Raw genomic sequence first — 12875 nt, 5'->3', positions numbered from 1 at the left:
TTGTTGTTGTTTGGTGCTGTTGATTTATTCTTGAGATGGCTACACCACAGGACAGAACAGCGCCCTTGAAGGCAATTAATTTTCACACTTTTTAGCAAAAATACAGGTAGTCCTGTAAATACATTTCCTCCATACTCTCACACTCCTTTTTGTTTCCCCCCCATTTTATGTCTGGATGAATAACTCACTAAGAAAAAGAAAAACTTAATACACATTTGTGTCCTCTCTACCCACCCCAGTTTTGGCTTTTCTCCCCAAGGCTGATGACAACTGCATGTGAATTGGAGTGGACATAGCAACTCGATAGGGTCAGGCTGGGCTCCACATGGTTAGCAACTTTGACCCGGGCTAGTCCTGACTATCATCCCCGACCATGATAGGAAACAGAATGGGCTCCTTGTCTGGACATCTCTACAGGTGGATCAGCTGGGGTGTGGGTTTCTTCTAGTCACCTGTATTTAAAGGAAGAACAGAAGAGATGACCCTGACTCTTTAATTCCAATTGTAGCAATGTTACTCATACACATTCCCACATTTCCCTAAGGTGACGTGTCTGTCTCCTAGAAAGTTCTCGCTGTTATGGTTCTGCACTGCATGCTGGTGTGTGTCTACTGTGCGTGTGCATCATCTGCTACCAGGTGCATGTTTCAGTTCTGGTTTCATCTCAGCTTTCCTTTTTTTTTTTTTTTTTTTTTTTAAAATTTCCTTAAATTATTTTCTCTTTTAGAAAGAAGTTCACCAGGAAACTAGTTCCCCTCCCATCAAGCTGGAGAGGCTGCAGCCATCCTTAAAAAACCGCGCTGTTTTTCCCTCACATCCCAGACAGGGACTCCTTAGGATGCCACGGAAGGTTGAAGTCTCTTCCTGTCTGGCGGGTGGCAGTGAAGGCCCCTATGCCACATGGAGGTTTCTGATTGAGGGGCACAGTCTGGGTTGTTTTCTTCTTGTCTTCTAATAAAAAAAGACATTCCTGACAAAAGAGAAGACAGCAGTGAGCAAGACCAGAGCCTGTGTTGTGCATTTGCTCAGGTACTTCACTGTGGATTCTGTTATACAACTCTGGTTAACAAACAAGCAAAAACAAAGTTTGGCTTTTTCCATCTTGCAATCCCTGCCCCACCCCACCCCCCACCCCCATGACACACCTGCCTCTGCCTCCCAAGTGCTGGGATTAAAGGCGTGCACCACCTGCCTGGCCCCCAACTTGCAATTTCAAGGTTCAACATACTAAATACTAAAATACTGCCTGTAGTATGTTTCCTGTGCTGAGCTGCAGACACTAGGGATGATGTAAAGAAAGGTTGGGAGGAAGCCAACAGAATAGAGCTTTCCATGTGAAGGCATAAAAAAACCTCCACTTCGTCCTGTTAAATGTTGAGCTTTCATGTAAGATTCAATTTTGAAAAATGGCTTTGTTAGCCAGGTGTAGTGGCGCACGAACTTGGGAGGCAGAGGCAGGTGGATTGCTGTGAGTTCGAGGCTAGCCTGGTCTACAAAGTGAGTCCAGGACAGCCAAGGCTACACAGAGAAAGCCTGTCTCAAAAAACCACAAAAAAAGAAAAAAAAAATGGCTTTGTTTACTAACAATTATTTTAAAACCACTAGTTTAGACTATGAGAAGAGCACTGTACAGATGTGTCATCTATTACAATGGCTAAGAGTGAGGATTCTGGTACCAGAATGCCTACTCCTGAAATCTGGCTGCCCTAGTGTCTATCAACACACAAGGAATGGTGCCTGACACTTAGTAAGGCTCCGTGAGCACTAGCTGCGAATGTGTACAGCTGCCTACAAGCAACCTTTTGGACCATCTTAATGTTAGCTCTCAGCCAGATGCAAAACCTCAGACGATGTTATTACTCATTAAAGAAACAACATTTAGAGTAGTCCTGGGTGTGGTAGGACACCACTGAACATCACCTTGACCTATTAATGCATTCATTACAGAAACCACCAGTAAGTGCCACAGATTTTGAATATTGGCTAGTGGGACAATATGTTTTCTTTAAGATGTCAAAGGGCGGACTTAGAAAATTGCCTTTCTTTACTTAGGCAACCTACCTTTACCACCACCCAGTCACTCCTCTCCTTAGCTGAGCTTTTTGCTTTGCTTCAGATCAGAAGGGACACACACAGAGAAAGCTGACCATCAGCAGACAGCCACAGGGACTTCTGCTTTCCTACACACCTCCCTGGCATTTCAGCCATAAAAGCAGAAAGAATAAGCTGCTCGTACATTAATTCTGGCAAGGCCACCTTAGAAGACTGGTGCCAGGTCACTACTGTTCTCAGCAAAGTAGCAGAGGCTAAAAAGTACTGACTTGATTGTTTGAAGCACATGTCAGGCTAGACATATCTATGAGAGAAGAAACTTCTCTGGTGCATTGTGCACCAGGTACCCTCTATGGAGTGGAAAATGGTGTCCAGATACACTGATGATCAGCCTGCGCTGGCCCAAGACAATTAAGGTCCTCCTTGCTTTGAGCTATGGGTCTTAAACATATCCCTGAGAGCCCAGAAAGAACTAGAAGCATATATAACTCACCTGGATGACAGGCACAGTGCAGGAGTGTGAGCTTGAGCTATCGAAACAACCTGGTAAAGTCTCGCAACGCCCAGCAAACTTGCTTACATTCCTCAGCACTAGAAGATAAAAGATGGATGAGGTGGTCCATGACTGAAGACAAGAGAGCTAATATGCTGAGGGGTAAGCCTAATACTGAAGAGGGTTCCAACCACCAGAAATGATTTCCATCCACTCATGACTCTGAGATCTTCCCTGAACTCAGGGTAAAAATGGAGTACTATAAATGAAGATAATTATAAGTTTGGTTGTTCTTAACGAATGGGCTTTGGAGATCAACTGTTTAGGGCTCATTCCTAGCTCTCGTGTTCTTGGCAAGACACCAATCTTTGCCTTAGTCTCCTCACCTATTATCTACTTCATGTTCCTCAGATGATCAAATCCATTCATATATATAAAACATTCATTACAAAACAGCAGCAAGCAAAACGGACTCAATAAATGTAAGTTTCTAAGACAATTCTTGACACAGGTTCCTGACACAAGTAGACAGAACCTACACATCCTCAAAGGAAGATGGCCAGCAGGTTCTCATAAGACTCTGAGCATTTTAACTCTATGAGCTGTGCTTACTTAGGTCCATGTTTTCCCAATTCTCCTGCAAAGACAGATTCTGTTTACAAGGCTTTGTGCAGTAAACCAGGACTGTCAGTCATTGATTTTGTAGCTGAACAGGCTGCTCAGGATTCCCTGATGGGGCGGGGGAAAGAAGGACAGTGAGCAGAGCTCCATCCTCCGCGAATGCTGATGCTCCGGTTTTTCAAAAGGTTTCCATTTTATGAAAGCCATCTAGAAGCCAGCAAAGGCAGGTTTCATTCTTCTAGACACGTTCTTAAAAGCTCTGCTAATTGAGCCTGGGCTAAGTGAAAGCAACCACTTGCTAACACACTCTCTTGAAGCCCTCTCCTGATTCAAGAAACTCAGGCACAGGGATATAGCCTAGAACTGAAACTTACAAGAGAGCAAACTTGCCATCCTGTGCTGCTTAAATACCAGAGAGGTAACTGTTAAGAGCCATCCTACAGAAAAGGTATCAAATGTCTATCTATAAATTCCTTCACCAAGTATAAAGGCCCAAAGCAATGATGAAAGACCTTGATTCAGACTCTAGGAATTGACAACAACAGAGTATTTTGGAAAACTTCTAGTTTTTCTCTATCATAAACATGTAATGAGTCAACCATACCCTCCATCTGGCACATTGGGGGACTGAACCCGGGGCCTTGTGCAATGGTATGCAAGAACTCTACCATTGTTAAATCAGGACTTTTGCCGATTTAACAAGTGTTACTAAGAACGTTACATTTACCGGGCAGTGGTGGCACATGCCTGCAATCCCAGCACTCAGGAGGCAGAGGCAGGCGGATCTCTGTGAGTTTGATGCCAGCCTGGTCTACAAAGCGAGTCCAAGACAGCCAGGGCTGTTACATAGAGAAACCCTATCCCAACAAACAAACAAACAAGTTAAATTTTTTTCAGTCTATTTTCAAATAAACAACATATGCTAAGGAAGCAACCAAGTGTGTGCAAGTTCATGTCATTCATGTCCCCAGTGTCAGTTTGGAGGGCAAGTAGCCACCAGATGCTGCTATGTGGTATGCTATTACAAAGGACTAAGAGAGGATAGGCAGGTACCCAGAAAGTGCTAGAGACTCAAGATTCATTTATTATCCTAATATCCTACATATTGGAAACTGTACCCCTTTTCAACTGATCTTTCAATAAACCTAGCTGGAGGAATACTTCCATCTCTAACTCCCCTTTTAAAGATTTATTTAATATATAATTGAATTTATATATATATATGTAGTGATCTGTCTGCATGTACACCTGCAGGCCAGAAGATGGCATCAGATCACATTATAGATGGTTGTGAGCCACCATGTGGTTTCTGGGAATTGAACTCAAGACCTCTGGAAGAACAGGCAGTGCTCTTAACCTCTGAGCCATCTCTTCAGCCCCTCTAGCCCCTTTTTTGAGAGCAAGATAAAAGTGTACTGAAATTAAAATATTGAGTATAGTGGTGCATGCCCCTTAGTCCCAGCACCTGTGAGGCAGAGAGAGGAGGATCTCTGTTCTAGGCTAGCCTTGTCTATACAGTGAGTCCTAGGCCAGCCCCAGGTTATATAGGGAGACTCTGTCTCAAAAACAAACAAACAAACAAACAAACAAACAACCCCAAAACAAAACAAAACACCCCAACCCAAACCAAGAAAGCAAGAAAACAAGCAAGGTTCAAACACAAGAGAACTGTGGCCTGGCCAAGTGGCAAAATAAGTGCTATAGTTTGAGTAAGAATGGTCCTCATAGGCTCAAGTATTTGAATGCTTAGTCACCAGGGACTGGCACTATTTGAAAGGATTAGAAAGATTTAAAGGAGTGACCTTGTTAAAGGAAATGTGTCACTGGGGGTGGTCTTTGAGGTTTCAAAAGCCCACACCAAGTCGAGTTTCTCTCTGCTTATGGATTAGGGTGTGGAACTCTCAGCTAACTCTCTAGCTGTCTATTTACAATCTGCCATGCTCCCCCACCATGATGATAATGAACTAAGTGTAAGTAAGCCCACAATTAAATGCTTTCTTTTATAAGAATTATCTTGGTCATGGTGTCTCTTCACAGAAACATAATAGTGACAGAGTTAGAAGTTTGTACCAGGGAGTGGGATATTAATGATAGGTGTGACCTTTGTTGGAAGAATATAGAAGACTTTGGACAAAAAAATTGGTTGGATACTTTAAGCATAGTAGGAGCATTGAAGACAGTGATGCTGAGAGCAATACAGATTATGATGGCTTGGCTCAAGAAGTTTTGGAGAAGAAGAATATTAGTAAGTATCCTAAACACCACTCTTTTTTTCTGACCTTGTTTAAAGGAAAAAAAAAAAAAAAAAAAAAAAAAAAAAAAAAAAAAAAACATGCCTGAAGCTAAGTTAAGGAGCTTTGGATTATCAGCATTGGCAAAAGAGATTTCAAGACAGCCTAATATTGACTTTGTCATGTGGTTTTTAATGGCCAGTCTTATCTAGATATATAATGAAAAGGACCAAGCTGAGCAAGGGAAAATACAAAAGGTAAATTTGAGGAGAAAAGGTGTGCCAGGAAATGTAATAGAGCTAAGCCCAGTGCTCAGGGAGATAAAAAGTTTAAAGAAAAATCTGAAGCTAAATGAAATAAAATACCCTACTCAGCTAAGCTTCCAATTTAGGGAAAGAACTAAAGAAAAGCCTTAGCAGGGAAGGAAACTATCAACAGAAATCTGATACACATTTAGTGAATTCCTCCCAAATCCCCCCAAAGCAACAGAACTTGGTTGCTTCAACCACATGCTTTTGGCTTTAAAGTCAAGGATACAAAATGAGGTTGTGGAATCTCCCTCCTCAGTTAAGGAAAGCCACTGAGACCAGGTGTGTGGTCCCTGCATGGAAGCCCATAGGGGCCATTGCATGAAGCAGTGCAGATGAAGCCTGGGTTGTGTTGGAGACCCCAAGATGTTGGAGATGCCAAACTTGTGTGATACCTGCCAAGGAAAGCTGCTAACAGGGAGTGGAACCAGCCCAAGAGAAAGATGTGTGTTAAAGGCAACAAAGTTGAAAGGAGTTGGAGATCTGAAGAGTGTTCTGACATCAGACATGTCAGATGCAGAATTTGGAGTCTGCCCTGCTGGGCTTTTAGGTCTCGCTTGGCCCCAGTAATTCCCCACTTTGTCTCTTTTCTTCCATCTTGGAATAGTAATGTATATTCTGCACCACTGTTTGTTGGAAGTTTGTGATCTGCTTTTTCATTTTGACTTTACGAGGGGTTACAGTTAAAAGACTGCCATGAGTCTCAGAATAAATTTTGGACTTGTAAGCAGTCTTGAGATTATGAAGGAGCATGAGGACTTTTGAAGTTGGACTGAATGCATCTTTGCATTATGATACGGTTATAGGCCCATGAGGGCCCAAAATGATAATGCACCAACCCACTGAAACTGTTAAGCAAGACCAAAATTAAATGCTTTCCTTTATATGAGTTTCATTGGTCATGGTGTCTCTTCACAGCAACAGAACATTGACTAAGATAGTAAGGATGGCCTAGTCTCCAATCAGCTCCATTTCTGTCTCCAAGTTGGAATAGCTCTAATTTTGAACCTAAATATCTTTGGTGAGTAAGCCCACAAAAAGGATCAAAAAGCTCAATGAAAAGATACAATGAAAACAAAACCCAAATAAAATCCAAAATTATAAAAAGTTCCTTAAATGCTAGTATTACTTTCTTACCTCTGTTCTTAAAGCATTGACTACTAGTTTCTAGTCTCTGATTTTATTTTCTAATTCCTATTACTTTTCTTGGTTCCATTTTCTATATTCTAGTCCCATAATTCCAAGTCTTCTCCCAAATATGTTTATGGTCACTCTTCCTCAAGATTCATAATCCTAGGCACGTGCTAGATATTTAACCCTTTTATCTGGTGTCTTGGCAGATAATGACAACCCGACCATCTGTGTTCATCACCTTTTATCTTTAAGGTTGTCGTACATGGTAAGATAGCATGGTAGGCAGTCAAGACAAGATGGAGAAGTTGCAAAGAATGGAAGGATTTCTTTTAATCTTGATCAATTTGAGCTAGCGATGGCTTATCGTGTTTTTTTTGGAGAAAAGATATATTCTAGGTTGATAAAGCTCAGCTTTCTTTAAGTTGGCCAAATAAGAAAGCTGGGGAATTAATTACTAACACCATTTAAAAAGCAGGCTGGGACTTGCTACAATGAAGCTGAACCAGTTCACCTTCCCTGCTAGGGTGGCAAACAAAACCACATGTTGAGGCAAGAGTTAGAGGACCTTAAAACCAAAAGGGAGACTGAGTCATGCACAGGTTCAAGGGCAACACACACTAGAGAATTACTAAGAGAAGGTGAGCAATCTCAACCCCCTTTTTAGGTCCATACTGCCTCTTACATTTACTCACCCCCTCACCCCCACTCTGCCACAGCCTGTTCTGGGAGCTGCACAACTTGTTTGTCAATGAAGGTCAAGGCTACTTGGTTCAGTTCCCCTCTCACTGGGCAAGAATCAAGGCTGTGGTTATTCACAATATTGCTTTACTCGGGCTCTTCCCCTTGCCCCTTTCTTGAATTAGAATAACGTCTGTGACCTTGATTTCAATCATATTCATTATTCTAGTCATTCTATATTAGCCCCATCAAGAGCATGTGAGCCTGTGGAGACTATTCCAGAGTGTGTGGGTGGCTGCTGTAAAGATGATAAGAGACATGCCAGAGCTAGTTTTGCAAATAGGCAACGACATTCTGGCAGCTTTTTTCCCAAACAAAAAGGAGTTAAACTTCACGGATCATCTATTACGTGTGGGAGCTTTGGGATTCCATTTGGCATCTCTTAATAGCCTTTTAAGGTAGTACACTAACTCTATTTGCAAATGAATTAACCAAAGTTAAAAGTAACAGCATAATGGCAAGATTCAAACCAACAGCCTTGGAGGATTCCCTTAGAATTCCATTTGCTTCAAGGAAATTAGAGGCAACAGATCATGGTTTCTTTTGACCAGCAAGATGGAGCAAAGAGAAACAGAAGCAATGAGAAGCAACTTTCACCTGAGTCCCATGCTGGAAAGAATCACAATGAAACGCAATCAAATCATTTCATAAGGTCACTCCAGTTCATATATTCTTATCTGGTACAGGCCTGCTAACATACTAATTTTCAGCCATGCATGTCAGTTGATACAAAATTAAAATATCAGTCAGCTTTAGGGCATGACCTTCAGCCACTTAGTAAGCCACAAAATAACAGCATAATCTTTCTCTCTTTTTTCAATTTTCAGTTAAAGGCAAAATTTCACATTTTAGTATAGCTGACCTGAAACTAACTATATAGCCTAGATTGGCCTTGAACTTACAAAAGATCCTCCTGCCTCAGCACCCTCACACCCTTTTAAGACAGAGTCTTGTGTAGTTTAGGTTGGCCCCGAGCTCCCTATGTGGCTGAGGGTACCTTAAATACACCTTTGTATTTCCACCTTCCCAGGGCTAGAATTACAGACATAAGCCACCATTTACAGGGTTATCAATAACATCCAAAGAAGTCTACTGATTAAGTGCAAAACCCACATTATTACAGGGGGGGAAAAAAAGGCAAGAAAGATTTCTACAATTCATACAAATCTCAAGAAACTCCACATACTCAAAACAGGCCTAAAAAAGGACAAGGGGGCTGGAGAGATGGCTCAGAGGTTAGGAGTGCCGCCTGCTCCTCCAAAGGTCTTGAGTTCAATTCCCAGCAACCACATGGTGGCTCACAACCATCTATAATGTGATCTGATGCCCTCTTCTAGTGTGCAGGTGTACATGGAGGCAGAACACTGCATAATAAATAAATAAATCTTAAAAAGGACAACAAAATCGGAGGTCTCACAATTCCTGATTTTGAAATTTATGATATCGCCACAGTAATCAAAGTAGCTTAACGCTGGCTGGCATAAGCCAGATATATGGATCAGTGAAATAGAGAGTCCAGAAGCAAATCTTCATGTGTATGATCACATATTTCCTAAGAAAGGAACAGTCATATGTATAATGTTATAGAGAAAAATCGAAGTTACTTGCAAAAGAAAAACATTCCCTAACATATAAAATAAATAAACTAAATGGAGGGAGGGAGAGAGAGAGAGGAAAGATAGATCTAATATTATAATTCTTCACTGAAAACCTAGGGAAAAAAAACTTTTATGATGCTGGATCCAGCAATTTTTCAATAGGATAAAAACACAAGAAATAAAAATAAAAATGTATAAATTGAACTACATTAAAATTATAACTTAAAGGGGCTGAAGAGATGGCTCAGAGATTAAGCACCGACTGTTCTTCCAGAGGTCCTGAGTTCAAATCCCAACAACTACATGGTGGCTCACAATCATCTATAATGTGATCTGATGCCCTTTTCTGGCCTGCAGGTGAACATGCAAACAGAGCACTGTATACATAATAAATAAATAAATCTTAAAAAAAAAAAAACAAAAAACTTAGCTGGATGTGGTACACATGCCTTTAATCCCAGCACTCAGGAGCCCGAAGCAGGTGGATCTCTGTGAGTTTGATGCCAGCCTGGTCTACAAAGCGAGTCCAGGCAGCCAAGGCTACTCAGAGAAACCCTGTCTCGAAAAAAGAAAACAAAACAAGACAAAAAGAGCAAAAAAGGAAAGCTCAGTGCCAGAATGCTTACAAAGCACATGTAATACCCTAGGTTTCACCCCTAGCACTGCAAAAATTAAGACTAGAACAAGCATGTCTTACCTGAACATCAAAGGGCACAATCAGCAGAGTTAACAGGGATGGGAGAATAGATCTACAAACCATGTACCTAGTAGGTGTCTGTGTGTTGCTTGGAGTTGGTTCTTTCTCTACTATGTAGGTCATGGGGATTGAAGTCAGGTTACTGGGCCCAGAAGTAAACCATTTTTACTGTTTGTTCTTTTGAGAGTGGATCTCATTATGTAGCCCTGGCTGGCCTGGAATTTGCTATGTAGAACAGAGTAGCTTCAAACTCACAGAGATCCTCCTGTTTCTGACTTGTGAGTGCTGGGATTAAAGGTCAGGTTTTAGGAGCTATGTGTAACAATAGCATCCATATTTATAGCAATGTTATTTATACCAGGATGATTCCCAGTAGACAAGAAGAGAAGCAACCTTAAATGTGGACTAACAGAAAATAAACATTCATAATGCTAACGTTAATGTCAACTTGGCGGGCTCTAGAATCACCTGATCAAATCTCAAGGCATGTGTGGAGGAGTTCCTCACCCCTACATATTAAATATTATGAGAACTAAGAACATGAACAGCAAAGATATATTTCCTCAGGGTTAGTTAGTTAAGTGACAAACATAATAAACAGCATGGTGACGCTGCCACCCATTGACTTTCTATGCCAACTGGTGGAATGCAAATCTAAGTAGATACATTTTCTACATAACCTAGGCACTATTGTCCTTTCACAAGGCCCCAGTATCACTCACCTAGTGACTTGCTTGTGGAAATCTGTAAGTTGTTTATGTGTCACTGTAACAGCTCCCACTGTTGTCTCCTTTGGCAAACCTTTCAAGGAATTCTCTAGCCACCGACAGAAAGTCTGTATAGAAAAATTGGATAAGAGTTTAAAAAGAAGGTAAGATTACTTACCTGGCACCCTACAGATAGTACCCAACTCCAGATGAGTTCCCTTTACTTGGACCAAATAAGATTTGCAAAGCACTATCTTAGGCCTTCAAACACTCTGGGTTGATGAACTCTGCAAGTACAGGTGTAGCTTCTCTTCAAAGAGGCAGAGGTCAGCTGTTCCTTGCAAGTGAAGTCTCTTCTGGATGAGACTTTTGGTCTGCTCCTACCATTAACATATTATTTTTAAAAAATCACTGGGTGCCAGAAACTCTTGAGCTTAAAGACCAAAAGCAATTAAAATTAAACATCTGGATAACAGATAGATCAAGAACGAAATATTCAGCAAAAAAGGTGCTGTTAGCATGCGCCTGCAGTCTAACTTTGAGAAGACAGTAAGAAGCTCAGAAAAGATCAAATCAAATTATGAAGAAATGAAAGAACACTTGTGGCTGTTACAGATAAGTAAGCTATAATTGGAAATATTGATAATGAGTGTCCCACAATGTGTGGCTTACATTTTTGTTTTATTGTATGTATACGTATATATGTATGTATAGGTGGCATTTTGCCTACATGTACGTCTTTGTACCACATGAGTATAGTACCCTTGGAGGTCAGAAGAGGGTGTTACATCCCCTGGAACTGAAATTACAGACAAGCTACTATGTGTGTACTGAGAATCAAACCCAGGCCCTTTGGAAGAATAGCCAGTGCTCCTAACTGCTGAGCCATCTCTCCAGCCCACAATGTGTGGCTTAAATAGCAAGGCCAAGCCAGGCATGCCATTAATCCCAGCACTTGGGAGGTGGACAGCAGGAGAACTGAGAATTTCTGGCCAGCTCAGGTTACATAGGGAATTCCAGACTGGCCTAGAGCCTATCTTAAGAAAAATAAAAAATGAACATCAACAAGACAAACACAGACACAACCCGCTTTCTACACTCACTCATACTGTCTCTCTGTTTTTGTTTCTGTGACGTGTCCTGAAATTCACTATGTAACTGGGCTTGCCTCAAACCTGTAGTGATCCTCCTGCTTTGCTGAGATTAGCTCGGATTACAAGTATGTACCATTATGTATCTGCATATTTCATTTAATTTTATTTTTTCGTTTTTGAAACAGGATTTTGCTGAGCAGCCCTGGTTGGCCTGGATCTCAGAAATATGCCTGCTTCTGCCTCCTGAGTGCTGGGATTAAAGGAGCATGCCACTATCATTTGGCTGTTTCTTTTTTTGTTTTGTTTTGCTTTTCAAGACAAGGTTTCTCTATGTTATCTTGGCTGTCCTGGACTTGCTTGTAGGCCAGGCTGGCATTGAATTTACAATGATCCACCTGCCTCTGTAATGGAGCTGATAGGAAAATACGGAATTTAGAATTCAACTGATGACAAGTTTTTCCTTTATAAGCCTCCATAATGGTATCCTTGGCTTAAACTGACCTCCTATTTTAGGTATCTATATGTAATTTTTGCTACTAGTATGAGTTGTGATAATTAGGGATTGCTAAAGCTACATAGCTAACTAAATTTGACTTGCATTTAAAAAATTCCTTTAAACAATAATTACATTGGGGCTGGAGAGATGGCTCCAAGGTTAAGAGCACTGACTGCTCTTCCAGAGGTCCTGAGTTCAATTCCCAGCAACCACATGGTAGCTCCCAACCATCTATAATGTAATCTGATGTCCTCTTCTGGCCTGCAGGTGTACGTGCAGACAGAGCAGTGTATACATAATAAAGAAAAACTTAAACAAACAAATAAACAAACAAAAAACCAAAAGACAATTATATTGGCAGTGATCACACAAAATCACTTCATTAACACATACACCTTTTATACATATACTGTCATTTCTTGGTTCCAAGAACAAACACAGTATAGCTGCTTCAAGCTTAGGGCCAGTTGCATGGACCCACAGCTTATTAGGCACCTTATGAAAGAACCTTACCGGTCTGTCAACCTGCATGATCTCCCAGAGCACTTCAGCCACATCTGGTAGGGTATAAGGGGGGAGACAAAAGCAGCATGTGTGGAGCAACTGGCTTACAAGCTGCTGTCCAAGTTGGTTCATCACCTGTCCAATCAGTTCCTTTCGCAATTCAAAATCTTCTTCATGCTATAAGAAAACACAAACATGTATG

General features: G+C 41.1%; 1 protein-coding gene across 2 annotated transcripts in view; it reads right to left on the bottom strand.

Moving 5' to 3' along the window:
- The window catches only part of Tnpo3 (transportin 3), a 74862-nt gene continuing 61987 nt past the window's right edge, over positions 1-12875 (bottom strand). For both annotated transcript variants that reach the window (XM_051151788.1, XM_051151787.1), the window contains 4 exons: positions 12683-12850; positions 10595-10707; positions 2546-2643; positions 1-970 (listed from right to left, as the gene is read on the bottom strand). In XM_051151788.1, the coding sequence (XP_051007745.1) occupies positions 2583-2643; positions 10595-10707; positions 12683-12850 (342 nt within the window). In that variant the 3' untranslated portion in view covers positions 1-970; positions 2546-2582. The remainder of the gene's footprint in view (positions 971-2545; positions 2644-10594; positions 10708-12682; positions 12851-12875) is intronic.

Source organism: Acomys russatus, chromosome 10 (genome assembly GCF_903995435.1).
Source record: "Acomys russatus chromosome 10, mAcoRus1.1, whole genome shotgun sequence".
In the NCBI taxonomy this organism is placed as follows: domain Eukaryota; kingdom Metazoa; phylum Chordata; class Mammalia; order Rodentia; family Muridae; genus Acomys; species Acomys russatus.
This window is presented reverse-complemented; position numbering and strand designations above follow the sequence as displayed.